Source organism: Phyllopteryx taeniolatus, chromosome 4, assembly GCF_024500385.1.
Source record: "Phyllopteryx taeniolatus isolate TA_2022b chromosome 4, UOR_Ptae_1.2, whole genome shotgun sequence".
NCBI lineage: Eukaryota > Metazoa > Chordata > Actinopteri > Syngnathiformes > Syngnathidae > Phyllopteryx > Phyllopteryx taeniolatus.
Genome location: NC_084505.1, coordinates 11,868,838 through 11,889,220, shown reverse-complemented (window position 1 = coordinate 11,889,220; position 20,383 = coordinate 11,868,838). Strand labels below are relative to the sequence as shown.

At 41.1% G+C, this 20,383-nt stretch overlaps 1 protein-coding gene across 5 annotated transcripts in view; it reads right to left on the bottom strand.

The window, feature by feature from the left end:
• The window catches only part of wdr19 (WD repeat domain 19), a 29,622-nt gene that overhangs the window by 2,881 nt on the left and 6,358 nt on the right, over window positions 1–20,383 (bottom strand). For 3 of the 5 annotated variants that reach the window (XM_061769458.1, XM_061769459.1, XM_061769457.1), the window contains exons 10-35: window positions 20,283–20,353; window positions 20,046–20,212; window positions 19,414–19,534; window positions 19,230–19,336; window positions 19,022–19,138; window positions 18,729–18,953; window positions 15,121–15,268; window positions 14,634–14,847; window positions 13,898–14,057; window positions 13,650–13,760; window positions 13,466–13,575; window positions 13,316–13,373; window positions 12,755–12,901; window positions 10,819–10,901; window positions 10,654–10,737; window positions 10,425–10,571; window positions 9,761–9,885; window positions 9,527–9,636; window positions 7,396–7,464; window positions 7,236–7,313; window positions 6,808–6,904; window positions 6,568–6,692; window positions 3,106–3,187; window positions 2,606–2,756; window positions 406–529; window positions 227–303 (exon numbers count right to left, since the gene is read on the bottom strand). In XM_061769458.1, coding sequence (XP_061625442.1) covers window positions 227–303; window positions 406–529; window positions 2,606–2,756; window positions 3,106–3,187; window positions 6,568–6,692; window positions 6,808–6,904; window positions 7,236–7,313; window positions 7,396–7,464; window positions 9,527–9,636; window positions 9,761–9,885; window positions 10,425–10,571; window positions 10,654–10,737; window positions 10,819–10,901; window positions 12,755–12,901; window positions 13,316–13,373; window positions 13,466–13,575; window positions 13,650–13,760; window positions 13,898–14,057; window positions 14,634–14,847; window positions 15,121–15,268; window positions 18,729–18,953; window positions 19,022–19,138; window positions 19,230–19,336; window positions 19,414–19,534; window positions 20,046–20,212; window positions 20,283–20,353 — 3,108 coding nt within the window. The remainder of the gene's footprint in view (window positions 1–226; window positions 304–405; window positions 530–2,605; window positions 2,757–3,105; window positions 3,188–6,567; window positions 6,693–6,807; window positions 6,905–7,235; window positions 7,314–7,395; window positions 7,465–9,526; window positions 9,637–9,760; window positions 9,886–10,424; window positions 10,572–10,653; window positions 10,738–10,818; window positions 10,902–12,754; window positions 12,902–13,315; window positions 13,374–13,465; window positions 13,576–13,649; window positions 13,761–13,897; window positions 14,058–14,633; window positions 14,848–15,120; window positions 15,269–18,728; window positions 18,954–19,021; window positions 19,139–19,229; window positions 19,337–19,413; window positions 19,535–20,045; window positions 20,213–20,282; window positions 20,354–20,383) is intronic. The other 2 variants (XM_061769460.1, XM_061769461.1) reach the window with 2 other exon arrangements.

Here is a 20,383-nt window from a genome sequence, read left to right as displayed (position 1 = left end):
GGCTGTCGGACGTTGTAATTTATTAGCGTCACTTGTCACCGTTAGACGCCACTCAGTGGGGTCCCATCATGCTTAAATCATGTTGTATTTACGCGTCCGGATTGTTTTCATTTACAATTGAACTGTACTTAGGCAGTGATTCTACCACACTTTTGAGAGTCATTGATTATTTATAGTAAAAATGATAGACTGTTCCAAATAACAGCATGTGCGTTGTGTAACTTACAGGATGAACTGCGAGTAGAGTGCAGGAAATTCACAATGAGGACACACAGACCAGTCCTCTTTCAGCATATGACGACCCTATCAATTTGGTGACAAAGCAGACAAAAGACATCGAGGTGTGATTTTTGGGGAGGAAACTTAAATGTTCAGTCAGTCCATTGAGTGATAGCGCACACTCACTGTGGCGATGCAATAGGGCAGGTTGTTCTTGCAGGAGATGCACAGCAGTTCGTTCTGTGGAAGCTGGAAGCCACAGTAAGGACACGGGGTAGTTTCCTCTTCCAACTCCGTCGCATCTGGACGCCTAACAGAATTAAAAGACGTCATGATAGATGACCACATGATGTACAGTGCTGTGAAAAAGTATTGGCCCCCTTCTCAAATTCTTGAATTGTTGCATAGTTTCCCCACTTTAATTTTTAAGATCATCAAACAAATGTAAATGGACATATCAGCCAAGTGAAACTACAATGCTGTTTTTAAATGGTGATTTCATTTATTCAGGAAAAAACAAAAGACTATTAAAAATTGCCTGGGCCTGTGTGTAAAAGTAATTAACTCCCTTGTTACAGAACAGTCGAGAAATAAGGTAATTGACATCTACTGTACCTGTCTGGAAAGGGTTACAAAAGCCATTTTTAAAGCTTTTGGATTCCAGCGAACCATAAGGAGAGCCATTTCCTCACATGGGGGAAAACATGGAACAGTGGTGAACCTTCCTAGGAGTGACCAGCCTACAAAGATTACTCAATGACTCATCCAGGAAGCCACAAAGGAACTGAGGGGAACTTCTAAAGAACCGCAGGCCTCCCTTGCCTTGGTAAAGGTCAGTGTTCATGACAGATCAATAAGGAAGAGACTGGGCAAAGATGGCCTCCATGGCAGAGTTCAAGTCGAAAACCATTGCTGACCAAAAAGAACATTAAGGCTTGTCTCACTTTTGCAGAAAAACACCTGAATGAATGCCAAGAATTTTGGGAGAATATTATATGGACTGACGAGATGAAAGTTGAACTTTTTGAAAGGTGTGTATCTCGTTACAGCTGGCGTAAATGTAGCACAGCATTTCAGAAAAAGAACATCATACCAACAGTCAAACATGGAGGTGGTAGTGTGATGGTCTTTGCTCCTTCAGGACCTTTACAACTTGCTGTGATTGATGGAATTATGAATTGTGCTCTTTAACAGAAAATCCTGAAGGACAACGTTCATCTCAGCCATTAGTCTGTGACCTCAAACTGAAGCACACTTTGGTTCTGCAGCTAGATAATAATCCAAAACACACCAGCAAGTCAACTTCTGAATGGCTTTTAAAAAATGAAGGTTTTGGAGTGGCCTAGTCAAAGCCCAAACTTGAATCCGATTGAAATGCAGTGGCATGACCTTAAAAAGGCCATTCATGCTCAAAAACCCTCCATTTTTGCTGAATTCAAACAATTCTGCAAGGAACCATGGGTCAAAATATCTCCACAGAGATGTGAAAGACTCATTACCAGTTATAGTAAACGCTTGATTTCAGTTGCGCCTGAGGATGGCCCAACCAGTTATTAGGTTTAGGGGGCCATGACTTTTTGTGCACAGGGCCAGCTAAATTAGATTTTTTTTTCCCCTTAATAAATGAAATCACCAGTTAAAAACAGCATTTTAAGTTCACTTTGGTTGTATTAGTCTGATATTTATATCTGATGATCTTGAAGTGGGGAAACTATGCGAAAATAGAATAATTTGAGAAAGGGGCAATATTTTTCAGCGCATTGTATCTCACTGAACCTTTGGATTTTCCTGAGAAATTCTACAAGAATTAGAGCAGGGGTGGGAAAACATTTGTGCACAAGGGCCACATTTTATTTTTAAAATAGAGAGATGGGCCAGACGAGGTCAAAATAGAAGGTTAAAATGCATGTTAACTATGTAAAAGAGTTTATTTTGATAGTAAAATAATAACCCACTAATTTTAAAGGTTATTCTTTATAAATGAATAAATAATGATAATAATAAATATAAATCAGTAAACCATTTTTTTTATATTAAGGAATAAAAAAATGAAAATGAATAAAGTCAATAATCAACTAATTTTAGGGGGGGGGGTTAAATTAATGCAACAAATATCATAGGACTGATATTGTAAATACTTTGTGTGCTGGGTTATAAAACTGACTGGGGTGTATGTGTCACCCTTGAGTTAACCGTGTAGTTTCTCTACCTGGTGGGGAAGTTGGTAAATGACAGTTTCAGAGGCCCTTTGATAATCATTTTGGCAACCTTGTGAAGCTATTGCAAATAAAACAGTGACCTACGAGCACACAAATCAGGATGTGCGTGCGTGCAGTATGTGAGCTCAGTTCACATATAAGGAGAGTTTGTCATACTGTTCCCTCACCGAACCATAGCCTCAATCTTCTTCCTGTAGTTCTGGTGTATCTCATTTCTGTACTCAGGGCGCATGAGCATGGCGGCAAAGCCAAAAGCGGAGTTCTTCAACCCAGCTCGGTGACATTCAATGACCGCCGATGTAAGAATGGGCACAACATCTGCAGCAGTACAACACACAAGTGAGACCTCATTAAAAGATTTTGGGGGGGACAAATAGGAAAGCTGCATGGCAGCACTGTGGAACGAGGTTAGACTTAAAGTCAGGAGCTCTGGGTTTGAATGTGGGGTATTCCCGTCCAAAAACAAGCATGTTAGGTTCATTGAAGAGTCTAAAATGCCTGTGACTGAATATTTGTCTATATGTGTCCTGTGACTGACTGGCGACCAGTCCAGGGTTTACACGGCCTCTTGCCCAAAGTCAGCTGGAACAGGCTCCAGCTCATCTGTGACCCTAAACAGGATAAGATGTAGAAAATGGATGAACAGCTACATTGTGTGAGGACTCACGTGCAGGAAACTTGCTGATATTTTTGCTGACACGAATGAGCATACGTGCCCCTTTAAGGTGGTCTCTTCTCTTGATATGGATCTGTATAGAAACACATTTTACAAAGAGTAAAGCACTCAACTTAGCTTGGGTGAGTTGTATCCATTTAACAGTACAATTCAGCAAATGGTATTGTGCATGAAAATCATATCTATTGTGTCACTGGCAAACATTGATGAACAAAGATATATTATATATTATTCCTTGTAAATAAATAATGTTTTGAGCAATAACTTAAAATTGTATAATTTCCCACTCCGCACCTGGAGAGCGCTCACGGCACACTAATGTGCACACTGGTTGAGAATCACTGCACTATTCATTTCTGACTTTTACGCTTAACTTTTACCCTTACAAAGTGAGCAACTCATTTTATTCAACATAAACACTCAGAAATCTGATCAGAAAAATTTAATGTTTTGTATACCGGTAAAAGAGAAATTAAGGACATTATGGTACAGTACCTCAAATTATCTCTCCCCAATGAAATTAATGGAAATGGCATTAATCCATTCCAGCCTCACAACCCAAATAAAACAAAATGTTTGTAATGTGTTTTTTTTACAAATAGCACTCCATAATATTGTAATTAATACAAAGCAGTAATAAAATAATTAAACAGAATGTAAACAGTTTTTGCATCATGATTTCATCCTTCACTTCAATCGTGTTACTTCCTCCCGAGCAGTGTTGCCACAGTTACCGTAAAAAAGTCACTCAGTTACTTTACTGATTACTTGAGCTTAAAAGTAACTGAGTTACTTTACTGATTACTTGTTTTCAAAAGTAACTAAGTCAGAAAAAAGTAACTTACTAGTTACTTTCAGCAGCTGCCAAGTGGCAGGAATATCACTTACCCACAAAACAAAACAAAAAACATTAACTTAACCGTACCCATTACTTGGTAATGTATGCCACACAAGTTTCAGAATGATGCCATCAACATGAACCAATAACTTAAATATTAGTGTAGTTGAAGCCACATTAAATGAGCAACTTCGTGCAGACTTGACATACCAGCACAGTACTGAAAGTACCTAAATGTAAACAAGCACGCTATTCTCAGTATACTTCTCTAAAGACTCTTAACTGATAGAGAGATAGATGGATGCGGTCTGTGAAGGCAACTGTGTGTGTGTTGTGTGCGTGCGTTTGTGCGTACGTAAACGGGAAAGTGAGTGGCGGTTTGATATTGGGGGCATACACACACACATACAGTTAGAATAGTTAGATGCTAATGAATAGCTGGGCTGCATTTAATTCGAATCACCAGCCACAAATTAATACTTGATGAGACTCAAATGTAACTATTGCTGGTTTGAAGAAGTAACTGTTAGATGGTATTAATTTGCTTGTTACGCAAAATGCCGCCATTTTGAGTATGGTAATACCACCATAAATTTGCTTCGATCAGTTGCTCCTCGCAAGATTTGTGACAGAGTGCAAATAATAATCAGAAGAGTTGTCCAAGAGAGGTAGGTAGGTACTGTTGTCACAAGGAAAAGAGTGAGTAATGTACTCCGCCGCCATTGCCTGTATGCACGCTTACCTCGCAAGACCCCATTGTTGAAGAAAAAAGCATGTCAAAGCTCATTTAAAGTTTGCCAAACAACATTTGGACAAGCCAGTTAAATACTGGGAGAATATAGTCTGGTCGGATGAGAGCAAAATTGAACTCTTTGGATGTCATAATGCACATCACGTTTGGAGGAGAAATGACACTGCACATCAACCTAAAAACACCATACCAACAGTGAAGTTCGGAGGTGGGAACATGATGGTGCGGGGCTGCTTTTTAACAAATGGTACAGATAAACTTCACATTATTGAAGGAAGGATGAATGGGCAAATGTACCGAGACATTCTTGACAAAAATCTGCTGCCATCTACGAGGAAGATGAAAATGAAACGAAGGTGGACATTTCACCAAGATAATGGTCCAAAACATACTGCTAAGGAAACTCTTAATTGGTTTCAAAGAAAAAAAATAAAGGTGCTAGAATGGCCCTGCCAATCACCTAACTTGAATTCAATCACAAATCTATGGGACGAACTGAAACTCAAGGTCCATAAAAGAAGCCCACGGAACGTTCAAGATTTGAAGACTGTTTGTGTGGAGGAATGGGCCAAAATCACACCAGAGCAATGCATGCGACTAGTTTCTCCATACATGAGGCGTCTTGAAGCTGTCATTGCACACAAAGGTTTTTGGACAAAGTATTAAATAAATACCAGTTGGCGTGTTTAATACTTTTCCCCCTGTGTCATTTCACATTATTACACAAAAGTTCATTTCTGAGCTGATTTGTTCTACTTTCTTTGTATGTATGATTACTTGGGTTGTTCCCAACATCTTGTGAAATTTTCATGTCAATAGCACCTTTGGAAATATAGTTAATGAGAAAAATGGTGTTAAATACGGTACTTATGTCAGCCGCTGTATATGCTTGTGAGTATTGTGACATTGTCTGTCCACATATGTTGCTACACCATTTGTGTTCAAATATCCGTTGTTTAAAGGATTATAACACCGCCACTATCGATGCTAAGCAACTTTGCCTGAAGAGCTTAATGCAAACATATGTAAAACACCATCAATGGTGTTTTACATATGTTTGCGTTAAGCTCTTCAGGCAAAGTTGCTTGGTTATTTTAAATACATAACGTGTAATTTTCTTTGTTTTATATTTAGTTTGATGAAAACTCACAACTGGGAGTGGTATTAAACAGCTTGAAGCATCTTTTTTGAAGAATTGTTCAAATCTGTTCAATCTGCCAAATCTGTTCAATCTGCCAAACTGCTGCTGAGATGAGATGAGTTGAGTTCACTGTCACTACACAGTGCTCGAATTTCAAATTTGCGCTCGCAAGTCAAAGCAAAAAATCGTCCGAATGACGGCACTTATGTCGAAAAAATTGGGTCACTTGTGTCTCAATGCACTACTATATACTGGAGTCACCCCACTCACTTTATCAGTATTAGTTTCTGGTAAGCGTCACATACTTGAATATTTGTTGAAGATGGCAGCTGGTATTTGTGTTTGGTGATGGGTCTGTTGTATGTGCCACATCCAAGGATCTCTACACTAATTGACAAGTGTAATTTGTCCGCTTCATGATGAAGAGATGCCTCCACAAGTGAAAACACAATCGACGCATTTACCCCTACTCTGGGCTTATAGTAGCTGCTCGCCTCGTCACAACCAACTAGCTCCGACAGTGGGACAAGATATACAGTGAGGCTAAAAAAAATAGGGTGTAAGTGTAAATTAATTCCTGATCTTTGAGATACGAGTGTTGAGATAAAAACATGGTCACATAATTAAACTCATACCTCAAGGCAGCACTGTATATTGTTTTTTTTTGGCTGTCAATTTTACAAATGCATGCATACTACAGATAGTTGTTTCATCAGTACTCACTTTTCCCAGCAGGTAGGAGTGCAAGATCATCAGGTTAGTGGCCATTTCTGCAGGAATCTTTATCTTGTGGGCCTGCAGTTGTGTGTACATGCTGAACAGCACGTTGTGGGAGCTACGGTAGTTACCTGGTCGAGGCGCACCAGAAACGCAGCAGCAAATCAATTAAGATCATAGTTGTTGTGACACATGTATTATGATGTAATGGTAGGTAAACAGCTTTTGGGGTGGAAGTGCTCATACCTGCATTCTGCTCTTCCCTGGCAATGATGATAGCAGTGCGAGCAGCTTCCCTGTACTGCTGCAATGCCATGTAGAGGCGGAACAGGTACTTGGCATCCTGTGTATTAAAAATCAAAACCCCAAAAGTCAAAATGTGCTTAAAGCTTTAATTTTAGTCACACAATGCTGAAGTCGAGACAATTTTATAATAGTTATTTCTATTGAACCAGCAGATATTCACACCAGTTGTTTTTTGTAATGAGACTATAACTGCTGCAAGAGTGCAGTAATTAAAACTTCAGCATTATTATATTTGTAAAAGCATTGATGAATCAGCTCTTGCGTTGTATCTACACAAATAGACTGAGGGGGTGAAAATAAACAGTTTAAGATGGAACTGTCACAGTAAAATGTAAAGAGGAAATAACATAACGCCGTTTAATCATCACCTTTGGGATGCCATCACTCTCCCCCATGAGGTATTCTATTAGTAAATTAGTCAGTGAGGTGTCCTTGGCTTGGCCCACCTGTTAGAAAATACACACATGCAGTACATAAAATAAGGATGTTAATAACAGTGATTTCGCACTGGACACAATACTCTCTCACTGTCTCAATGGCCATGTCCAAAGCCAGGCTGTCGTCCGTATTAGGACACTTCAGGAAGTGCTTCAACGCCTGAGGGACACAACAAGAGAGAATGATGCTCAAGCCCAGTGATTACCAAGGGAAATGATCCAAATTCACTTAATTGGTCAGTATATCATTATTTATTTATGACTCATGTACAGGTATGTGCAAAAATTGTGTCCATTTATTTCAATAATTTGTTTCAAAAACTGAAACCTGTATGTTATATTAGTTCACCACACATAAAGTGAAATATTTCAAGCCTTTATTTGTTTCGGTTTTGATGATTATGGCAGAAAGACACAAGAAAAAAAATCCAGTATTTCACAAAATTTTTATATTTCATGTGACCAACATAAAAGGATCTTAAACACAGAAATGTTGTCCTTCTGAAAAGTGTATTAAAGTAATCTGACCTCAGTACTTTGTTGGGCCTCCTTCAGCATGAATTACAGCATCAAGGCGGCGTGGCATGGAGGTGATCAGCCTTTGGCACAATTCAGGTGTTATTGTAGCCCAAGTTGCTTTGATATTGGCCTTCAGATCGTCTGCATTTCAGGGTTTCTGTTCCCTTGTCTTCCTCTTGACAGTACCCCATAACTTTTCAATGGCGTTCAAGTCAGGCAAGTTTTCTGGCCAATCAAGTACTGTTATTCCATGGCTATTTAACCAGGTATTGATAGTTTTGGCTTTGTGGGCAGGTGCCAAATCCTGCTGGAAAATAAAATCATTGTCTCCAAAAATCTCGTCGGCAGCAGGAAACATGAAGTGCTCTAAAATTTCCTGGTAGACAGCTGCGTAGACTGTGGACTTGATAAAAAACAATGGACCCACACCAGCAAATGACATGGGTCCCCAAACCATTACTGACTGTGGAAACTTCACCCTGGACCTTTAGCAGCTTGGCTTTTGTGCTTCTCCAGTTTTCCTCCAGACTTTGAGACCTTGACTTCCAAATGAAATGCAAAATTTACTTTCATCTAAAAAGAGGACTTGGGACCACTGGGCAACAGACCAATACTTTTTCTCCTTAGCAAGGCACAGACGCTTCTGATGTCGTTTTTTATTCAGGAGTGGCTTGATACATGGAATTCTACAGCTGTAGCCCATGTCATGCAGACGTATGTATGTGGTGGTTCTTGATGCACTGACACCAGCCTCAGTTCACTCCTTATGAAGTTCCCCCAGATTTCTGAATCGCCGTTGCTTGAGAATCCTCTCAAGGCTGTGGTCATCCCTGTCACTTGTGCACCTTTTCCGGCCACATTTTCCCCTTCCTCTTAACACTCTGTTAATGTACTTTGATACAGCGCTCTATGTGCATCTAGCTTCTTTTGCAATTTCTTTTTGAGACTTTTTTTCCATTATGGAGGGTGTCAATGATGGTTTTCTGCACAAACGTCAAGTCAGCAGTCTTCCCCATGATTCTGAAGCCGACTAAGCCAGACTGAGACCATTTAAAGGCTGAGGAAAACCTCTGGAGGTGTTTTGCGCTAATTTGCTGACAAGATTGGGACACGGGGAGCCTCCAATGTTGAACTTTGTCATGATATTCAAATTTTGTGAAATACTGGATTTCTTTTTTTTTTGTCTTTCTGCCATAATCATCCAAATTGAAACAAATACACTTTTTGAAACACATTATTGCAATAAATGGACTTTTCCTCGATATTAATTTTTTTTTGGACATACCTGTATGTTTGTCCATCTATTTGCCAGTGACACTCAGAACAATTAAATGCTCTTCCACTAGATGGCAGGAGGTAGAAATTAACCAGGTATCCATCTGTTGCCATTCATACAAAGGATTAAGTCATGACTTCTGTATATCAGCGTTGTGTTCAATTTAGCAGGCCCAGATTTCACACTGAGTCAGTGCATTTGTGAGTAAATGGAGACAAGATAATTACTATTTCAGTGTATAGATATTTTTCTACCTCTCTAAAACACGTGCCATGGCTCAATCAAGATTGGGAATCAATCAATCAATCAATTCTTCTCATTTGTTTTTCTGCTTTTTTCATTTGCGTTCATAACTGCATGAGTGACTATAGAGATTATTTCAGGCTTTACAGAATGTGTAAGTGAAAGCATAGTGACGAGCTCTTACTCTACTGTACTGTCCACACTTTTGAAAGAATTTGCCCGCCTGCAGGTGGTTCTTCTCTGCCTCAAAGTATAGAGCGATGCTCTGATAGTCCTCCAGTGTTGCATCAGAGCCTGGTGAACACAAACAGCAGCGGTGGTATGCATGTTTCATTTTGCATTAATTAAGACAACAAATGGTGCAAAACAATGAAGCTGTTCCCAGCATTTGAACTTCTAAGACTTGATATTTACAGACCGATGATGTCCGCGTAGACTTCCATCTGTTTGTGCTGCTGTGCAAGCTGGAAGGCTTCATCATTGCACTGAGACAGCACCAGGAAGTGGATGGCCGAGCCATAGTCCTTCAACGACAAGAAGAATCTGCAGACACAACAACATAGTTATGGCTGTTGCAATGATACAAAACAGCAGAGTGAAAGAAAGAAAAGCTTAACTTGCAAGTAATTTTTTTTTTTTTTTTTTTTAAAGAAGTATTTTGGAAGACACATACTATGTGGTTGTGTGTGGTAGTTTTTGTGTCCAGCAGCTTAATAAGATACCTTTGCACAATCTAATGAGCTTTGATACAAGTACTGTTCGTTTGAATAATTTAACAAGAGGTTTATGACTGCATCATCATACAGGGTCTGAAAGTGTTTCTAATATTTCAGAATATCAATATTGTAGCTAAAAATCCAATAAACATTTCTCAGTATAGTGCAGTGTAGTTCTACACCAACTACACCCACAATAATTAACATATAGTTCTTTTTATAGTTTGTTTTGCAAAGGTAGACATTTGGATAAAGCTCTTGTATTGAATCTGAGTAGACTATGTCCTGCACAGGGTCTAGCACTACTGCCCCTATACAGTATGCAGGTTTACCGCATAAGTATAAACCAAGACTCTTATGTCTCACCTGGCCACCATCTTTGCTCCTTCAATGCTCTGTGTCTCTCTGACAATACGAACAGCACCTTCTGGATTTTTTAGGTGATCCAGCAGCACACGAGTCACGCTGTCCCAGTCTTTAGCGCTCCCATAGGCTTGTGCTGCCTCTTTATAACTGATGAACACAGAACTCATTACGTTGGTTTGCTTTATTTAAACAAGTCCTGACCTCAGTGGAGAGATCACATAGAACCTACTTGCCATCCGCCTCCTTGGCTTTAGCATACTGTAGGTGGATCTTGGAAGAGGTGACATTAGGCAGCAACTCTCCCACCTTCGCCCTGAAAGAGCAGTTATTTAATTGTTGAGAACTTGAGACCACCTTCAGGACTGACTGCTAGTGTTTTCGGGCCTTGTCTCACCAATTTTTACAGCGAATATAAACCGATGCTGCCTTGTCGTAGCATTGTCCTTTTTCATAGAGCTGAGCAGCTTCAGACAATTGCTGTTAAACAAAAAACAACAACAATCTAATACACACACAAAACTAATACAGGTCTTTAGATAAATAACGGTCATTAAAAGCCCCTGAGCCCAACCCCGCTTCTCGGATTGGTGGGGTGGGGTCCTCAGCCCCTGCGGTTACAGGATACTTCTGACGGTTATTGTGCATGCCAGACGGTGTCAATTCACTTGCATGTGTCTGCAGACACACACCCCTGGGACTTACTTGCTTTGTCTGGAGCCGCTCAGTCATTGCTCTAAATAACTCTTAGAACTATGGAAACTTCCTGGGTAACCCCTCAAGCCTGCATCGGACTAAAGACAAATGTGTTCTTTTATGATTGCACCATGTCGGACTATAAATAAATAATGATATACAGACCATAAAATCGTGCCGTATCTCGGTCAGACAGTGGCAACACTACACAACATGTATTCCGATACCACCATATCCCGTCTTTTACGAACACTGGGCTTTATCTTGTCAAATCAAACACTGTTGGAAAGGCAGAACCAGAAAACGTGTCACCGGTCAACGTAACCGGACACACCCGTTAACATGGAAACAACAAAAACAATGGATCTCGCCAATGTATTGTATTGTTTTGGGGGGGAGAACAAAAACATGAAAAGCATGGTTCAGTCACTGGTGCTCGGGAGTGGGCTGTCCATTCAAGAACAGCTTGACGTACGTTCACGTAATTTTAATACAATACGGCTCGCAAGCAGGCAACATAATGTTATTTAGCCTAGCAAGCTAGTGCTAGCACTAACATTTATGCTTTACAACAGCAGGATTTATGGGGCCAGCGAGCGAGTTTAAAAAAAACAATAACCGATCACAAGATGGAGCAGTGTGTATTTAGTGTGACTTGTTCATTTACTGTATATACGGGTGTACTGTATACTGAGTACAACATTACAACATGACAGAAATACTGTAATGGGTGCTAACTAACTGTAATTAAATTACTTCACTCACACCGACACATTAGAGCATGATTCAACAGACAGCACTAGCTTGCTAGGCGACATAACGTTTTGTTGCCTGCTTGCGACCCATATCGTATTAAAAGTATGTGACTATACCTGAAGCAATCCTTGAACGAACGTCTTCTCCCGAGCACCGGTGACCACCACCACGATGTTTTTCCATTTTGTTCTTATCATACACGCGACGCAATCCATTTTTTTTGTCGTCGCCATGGTAACGAGTGTATCCGGTGGCGTTTGAGTCGAAAAGATACAGCCCCGACAAGGCTAAAAATAAATCAGGCTTTGGATTTGAATATACTGTACACGATGGCGACACAGAACTTTTGCGGAACAGATCAACGACGTCATTGATCGCATCTGTCGCAGATATGACATTAAAGCCGATCAGCATAAAATGCTAATTATTGTCGAAAGTCTACTAACGTTTGTATGTAAACAAGCCGGCGTTCTGTCAAATCCATCCATCCATTTTCTGAGCCGCTTCTCCTCACTAGGGTCGCGGGCGTGCTGGAGCCTATCCCAGCTATCATCGGGCAGGAGGCGGGGTACACCCTGAACTGGTTGCCAGCCAATCGCAGGGCACATACAAACAAACAACCATTCGCACTCACATTCGCACCTACGGGCAATTTAGAGTCTCCAATTCATGCATGTTTTTCGGGATGTGGGAGGAAACCGGAGTGCCCGGAGAAAACCCACGCAGGCACGGGGAGAACATGCAAACTCCACACAGGCGGGGCCGGGGATTGAACCCCGGTCCTCAGAACTGTGAGGCTGACGCTCTAACCAGTCGACCACCGTGCCGCTTCTGTCAAATCATGCTTAAAAAAATAATAATAATAATAAGTCAACTCTTACCTTCATACTTTCCAGTATGGCTGCACATTCTTTCTTAAGGACTCTACTTGGATGCTGAATAGCCTGTGCCACTCCTCTCCTTATGTCCCCCATCCGAATGGACATCCTGGCTACACCTGCCAGGCACACCTCATCATGTTCCTGGAACTGCAACCCGAATGACACGGTAGTGAGAAAACAACAGAGCAAAGACCAAAAAGTACACAACATTCATTAAAAAAAAGAATATTATATATTATATTATTATAATATTATATATCTCCTTTATACGAGACAAACATTCTGTCTCATCAAATCATACTTTGACTGTAGAAAAGCAAAGGATAGCCATGTGTAGTGCCTTTAAAAAGACAATAATGTTCAGGGGGGGTTCAAATCTTTGAGGAACATGGAAAATAATAACTCACTTCGCACTTCATTATGACATACAATATCAAATCTAAACCAATAATGCTAAAAAAAATTATAGTAAAATAACGCATGTATGTATGTGTGTATGTATGTATATACATACGCATCTTCTAGTTTAGTTATCATGGAGATCAAATCTATTCCACTTACTTTATTGTTATGAGTCATGCCTTTTTCATAGTGCGCCAGAGCATTCATGTAGTCCCCACTACAGAGAGCGAGTGAGAGAAAAACAGATCGTGTATCAGATCGAACATTTCAGATGATAGAATTAGGATTTGTTTCGGTGTGTATATGCACATAAACTCCAGATGAACGGCATATTCTTTGGAGAGAAATGGAATCTGGTCTTCTGCTAAACCCTTAGCTAATTTCAGAGCGCTGTCCCAGTGAAGCAGGTCTCTCCTCATCTAACAAACAAACACAATTTAACTTACAACAACTGGTTATTTCAGAATTCTTAAGACCACAAAGTGGATCTGACCTCCAGGGCAGCTATGGGACAGCTTGAGGCCAGATAAAGGTCCTGAGCAAGACAGAAGTCCTCCAGGAACATGGCCAAATGGCCTGCAAGTAAGTTATTATCCTCGATGCCCTATGAATAAAAATATATATATATTACATATATGTATATTATTTCTTTATGGATTTATGAATTTCATGCTACATTTGTTACAAAAGCCCAAGCTATTTGCCAAGCAATGCCCAAACCTCCACCACCCATAGTTGTACCTGGATGGCCTGCAGTGACATCACCATGCCCACATTGCCACACATGCGGTAGAAGTAGATGGCTTGCTCGACCTCCATATGGACCAGACAGGCCTTCCCGATCTCTCCCTTGTTGGCCTCACTGCCCTCAGTCAAGCACAGATCCCAGGCTTCATAAAACCTGAGCAGTGACACGCACACAAGTCAAAATTCTCTACCCTTGATAAATGGAACACCACCCACTGTTCTTGAAAGAAGAGGCTAAAAATAATGAATAAAAAATACACACTACAGATGACCACAGAAAAGTTCATTAAATCCCTGTGACGGATGGACGGTTTTATATATTTAAAACTTAAACTATGAAGAAAATTTGGGGACCAGTGTCATACTTCACCAAATGCACTATAAATGCTCATTGAAGCAGTAGAAAGACAGTAGAATGCAGTGCTTTGGTGTTGCATGGATTAAGTTACAGCTGAATAAAAAAACAAAACAAAAAAATATTTCCCCTATTTTGACCATTTACAATACCAGAGACTAAAATAAATTAAAATTAGTAGGAACCCCTTAAACCCTGAAAATATGGAAAATACAAAAGTTTGAAAAAGAATAAGGGAAACCTTCAACTGATGGATTGGTGACTAGTGGTGACAAGATTTTAGGCCTCCAACCAATTAAAATTTTCCAAATTAGTAAAACCTATCTGGCAGCGCCAAGAAATCAAGACTTTCCAATTAACAGCAGTGGGGCTAACCTCTTAAGCTGGAGGGCCTGCGTGAGCTGCTTGCCAAGTTCTGGCTGTGACCCAGACCATGTGTTTGTTGAGTGTTCAAGGAAGGAGTGTGTGCTCAGAGCCACTTCACTGATCTTGCCGCTTGCCGTCTGGCATGTCAGCACCCCATTGTAGAGCAGCATAGGCTTCTGGGAGGAGAGAAGTGGAGTACTCCCCACTAACACCACTCGCGGGCCTAAGTGGCCAGGAGGAGATAAGAAAATATAGATTAAAATATAAATTATAGATTAAAATAACAGTCCAACTCTCTTTTCTTTTAAGAATATCACATTTGTTTTGGGGTGAACGGTCTCCAACTGACTGGTTCCCAGTCAATCCCAGGGTGACTATGAATGGCATTGACTGGGAATCAAGCAATGAAACCACTCCATTACCCATGCCAACATATACAATAAAATAACAACATTAAAAAGGACAACTTTGAAATCTGGGTGTGGCGTTTCCCTACCGTATATGGTGGTTTTATGCACGGCGTAGGTGTAGACCCTGTCATCGTCATAAGCTACAAACACTCCTCTGTCAGCGTGCCAGTTGTCCCACAGCACTCCAGTGATGGTGGGGGAGAAGTCTGGAAGCTCAAGGCACAAATCAGCTGCCTGGAATGACACATGAACTCATCAATTTGAGCACCGATCTCATCCTGAATGACTTGAGTTGTGAGTTGTGAACATTCATAAGGAGGACAAACAGATCAAATATAATTATCAAGCCGTCGGTTTTCTATAGTCCTTGGATTCGCTGAAGCCTAACTCAGCTGACTTTGGGCAAGAGGCTATGTACACCTTGGACTGGTTGCCAGTCAAACACAAGCCACATAGAGACAAAGAAATAACGATGTACAAGCCAGTGCAAACTATAGGCCGGTCCCAAGCCAGGATAAATGCAGAGGGTTGCATTAGGAAGGGCATCTGGTTTAAAACTCTGCCAAACAAATATGAGCGTTAATCCAAAGAATTCCATACCGGATCGGTCATGGCCCAGGTTAACAACATCCGCCACAAGCGACATTAACCTACAGGGTTGGTGAAAATTCAGCTACTGTGGGTCAAAGATGAAGGAGGGGTGGAAAGCAGGTTCTTCGGCAGAAAGAGAAGAGGAAAGCACAGAGCCGAGAACTGAATGTGGGGACTTTGAATGTTGGGACTGTGACAGAACTGAATGTGGGGACTTTGAATGTTGGGACTGTGACAGGAAAAGCTCGGGAGTTGGTTGACATGATGATTAGGAGAAAGTTTGATATAGAGTGTGTCCAGGAGAGCAGGTAGAAAGGCTGTAAGGCTAGACGTTTAGGGGCAGGGTTCAAATTATTTTACCATGGTGTAGAAGGGAAGCGAAATGGAGTATGGGTTATTTTAAAGGAAGAGTAAGCTAAGAATGTCTTGGAGGTGAAAAGAGTGTCAGATCGAGTGATGAGGATGAAACTAGAAATTGAGAATGTTATGTATAATGTCAATTGTGGCTATGCCCCACTGATAGGGTGTGACCTAGAAATGGAAAAAAAAAAGTCTGGAAGGAGCTACACGAAGTAGTTCTGAGCATTACAGCCAGAAAGAGAGTCATGATTGGTGCATATTGTAATGGACATGTTGGTGAAGGAAACAGAGGTGATGAAGAAGTGATGGGTAGGTTCAGCATCCAGGAATGGAACTTGGAGGAAGAGATGGTGGTAGACTTTGCAAAAAGGTTGGAAATGGCTGCAGTGACCACTTTCTTTCAGAAGAGGCAGGAACATAGGGTGACCTACAAGAGCGGAGGTAGACGCACGAGCAGACGATGTAATCTGAATGAGGTTAATGACTGTAAGGTAATGGTAGGGGAGAGTGTGCCTAGACAGCATAAGACAGTGGTGTGTGAGATGACAGGAGAGTACTTGGTGTATCTTCTGGTAGGAAAGGGGAGATGGAGACTTGGTGGTGGAACCTCAAAGTACAGGAAATCATACAAGGAAAGAGGTTAGCTAAGAAGAAGTGGGAAACTGGGAGGATCAAGGAGAGGAGAAAAGAATACATGGAGATGTGACATAGGGCAAAGGCCAAACAAGAGGCATATGATAACATGTATGCCAGGCTGGATACTAAAGAAGGAGAACAAGATCTATATAAGTTGGCCAGAAAGAGGAATAGAGATGGGAAGGATGTGCAGCAGGTTAGGGTGATTAACGATAGGGATGGAAATTGTTGACTCGTGCCAGTAGTGTGCTACATAGATGGAAAGAATACTTTCAGGAGTTGATGAATGAGGAAAATGAAAGAGAAGAGTAGAAGAGGCAAGTGTGGTGGACCAGTAAGTACCAATGATAGTCAGGGGGAAGTTAGAAAGGCACTAAAGAGGATGAAAAATTGAAAGGCAGTTGGTACCTGATGACATACCTGTGGAGGTATGGAAGCACCTAGGAGAGGTGGCTATGAAGCTTTTGACCAGGTTGTTCAACAGAATTCTAGCGGGTGAGAAGATGCTTGAGGAATGGAGGAAATGTGTGCTGCTGCCCATTTTTAAGAACAAGGGTGATGTGCAGAGCTGTGGGAACTATAGAAGAGTAAAGTTGACGAGCCACACAATGAAGTTATGGTAGAGAGTAGTGGAGGCTGGACTCAGGACAGATGTGAGTATATGCGAGCAACAGTATGGTTTCATGCCTAGAAAGAGTACCACAGAAGCATTATTTGCCCTAAGGATGTTGATGGAAAAGTACAGAGAAGGTCAGAAGGAGCTACATTGTGTCTAGATCTAGAGAACGCCTATGACAGAGTACCCAGAGAGAAACTGTGGTACTGCATGCGGAAGTCTGGAGTGGAACAAGAGATTGCAAGGGTGGAGGACTTTAAATACTTGGGGTCAACAATCCAGAGCAATGGTGAGTGTTGTAAGGAAGTTAAGAAACGGGTCCAGGCAGGTTGGAACGGGTGAAGGAAGGTGTCAGGTGTGTTATGTGACAAGTATCTCTGCCAGGATGAAGGGCAAAGTTTATAAAACAGTGGTGAGGCCTGCCATGATTAGAGACAGTGGCACTGAAGAGACAACAGGAAGCAGAGCTGGAGGTGGTGGAAATTAAGACGTTGAGGTTCTCTCTAGGAGTGACCAGGTTGGATAAAATTAGAAATGAGCTCATCAGAGGGACAGCCGAAGATAGATGTTTTGGAGACAAAGTTAGAGAGAGCAGACTTTGATGGTTTGGACATGTCCAGAGGAGAGATAGTGAGAAGGATGATGAGGATGGAGCTGCCAGGCAAGAGAGCTAGAGGAAGACCAAAGAGAAGGATGATAGATGTAGTGAGGGAAGACATAAGGGCAATTGGTGTTAAGAGAGGAGGATGCAGGAGATACTGTAGGCTTACATGGAAAATTATGACACGCTGTGGCGAACACTAACGAGATAAGCCGAAAGGAAAAGAAGAAGTTACACACTTCGGGTGTCTTTGTCTCACATTACCCCATGATGGTACCAGCTTGTTGAAGAAAAACAAGCCCAGGGTTCCCAACTAATTACAACATCCACCGTAATGTTCAATTGTAGTTTTAACTTTTTTTTTTTTTTTTTTTCATTTGTTACTATGCCGATCTGTCAAAATACTGTATTACATGACACCGTTACGTGGGGCAAAAAAGGTTGTGGACCGCTGATTCAATGAACCCAACATGCACGATTTTGGAATATGGGAGGAAGCTGGAGTTAGTTAGTGAGTTAGAGCTTTCAATGCATGGGGCACATTAGGCCTCAATTCCAGTTTCTGTAATCTGTATTATTATTATTTATTTTTTTTAATGGGAGGAGGTGATTGGCCTACTGCCCAACCCTAGCACCTCGTATTCTTTCTTATTAAATACATTGGTGGATTTTATGGTGATGTGTTGCAATGATGTTACACTATTTACTCAGCTGGCACTGGTACACTCTAAAAATCAGCAAAATCACCAAATTCTATACTGCCGAAGCGAACTGAACCTCTTAGTTTAAATTTCATCATTGTATCTATGAATACATGTCTTGAATTGGCAGTGTTTACAGACAGGTACTGTAAAAGTGTGTCAAGAATTGTGCACATTGTATGTACTCACACTTGAAAGGGTGAGCAGGAAGCCGCTCTTCTTGTCATCAATGAAGACCAACCGTGTACCATTTACATCAGGGAAAACTTTACTCACTGCCACAGTGTGGCTAAAAGTGCTCACAGTCTCCCAATCCTCTACTAGGACGCACACCACGTTACCTAACTGGAAGAGCAGCAGAAGGAATCCAGGAATCCAGTGAAGGGAGATTGATACAGGAATTCTGCATGCTTGCTTTTATAAATACATATAATTAAAACATGAATGAATGAGCAAGTGCTGTGGCAGGTGGTGAGCCTTACATCAGTGCCATAGTAGAGGAAGTCAGCGGTGAGCGCGTGGCAAAAGATACGACCTTTTCTGTCATCGTCTGGAAACAACTTCATCTGCTTCCTCTCCTCCTGTTCACTGCCATCAATCTAGAATACAAACAAGGTAACATGTATGGATACCTTGTTTGTAACTCACTAATATGCTAATAGGCACATTACACAAATAAATGTGACTTACCATGTGCAGTTGCACTTTACCATCAAACAATGCTGCAGCATATTTTGCATTAAGGCACATGTTGGCAACCGTCCCGAAGTACTCAATCTCCTTCAGTTTGGTAAAAGCTGAACATAAATAGTCCAGTAAAACAAATTGTGTGAAGTGATATGACTTAATGAAAGATTGTTAAGATGACACACACCAGATTCTTGTTCAAGCGGTGCGTAGAACCAGGCTTTGTTGTTCATTCCAACAGCAACATGGTAGGGTCCCACAGCGATGAAAGTTGGTTCTACTTCTACTTGTATGGCCACTGGAGTTGTCTGCAAAACAACTGAGTTACTAAGGCACACAGTAACCCTAGTGAGCAGTCTTTTAATTATCCAGCATGTTTTGCCGCAGTCACTTTTACAGCTCACAATTCACTAATACTCTGCGTTTGGCTGGCGACCAGTAAAAGGAGTACCCCACCTCTTGCCCAAAGTCAGCTGGGATTCGTTCCCACTCACACGCAACCCTAATGAGTTCTAGTGCCATAAAAAATGGATGGATGGACTTCATTAATTTTCCAAATTTGATTACGTCGACACAGAAAGCAGAAACACACCTTGAGATCCAATATGGGAGTTTTATCAAAAAATATAGCTTTCAAAATGATAGTTTTAATATGTTTGTAAAGTGAGAAAGCTTATATTTAGTCAACGGAAGTGTGGTATGACATGAAATAAAGTTTTCACAAGCAAATGAAATAATATGCTTAAATCCCAGATGGAATCCATTTTTGCTGCAGCCTTTGTTCAATCGGTTTCAGGTTCCAATAATGCAAGTCCTCACCCCATAGTTTGACACTGTGACCTCCAACAAAGATGTCAGGTAAGCCAGTCTTGTTCCATAGGTGTCCCCCAGAATAGGAAGCTTTGTGAGGAAGACATGGAGAGTGCCTTTCTGTGTGGATACTGCCAGCAACTGTCCATCATCTGTCCAACTCAGCTGGTCCAGACCTGAGCAGACACCGTGGGAGTCAAGGTGTTTGGTACATTTCAAATACTGTAAAGTAAGAAACTTCCTTACCTTTAGTCTCATCCTCCAGCTGAATCACATTGCTAATGTATTTGAGGTCAGAGAGATCGTGGATCTTTATGCTGCAGTGTACACAGGGATTTAGTTTGTGT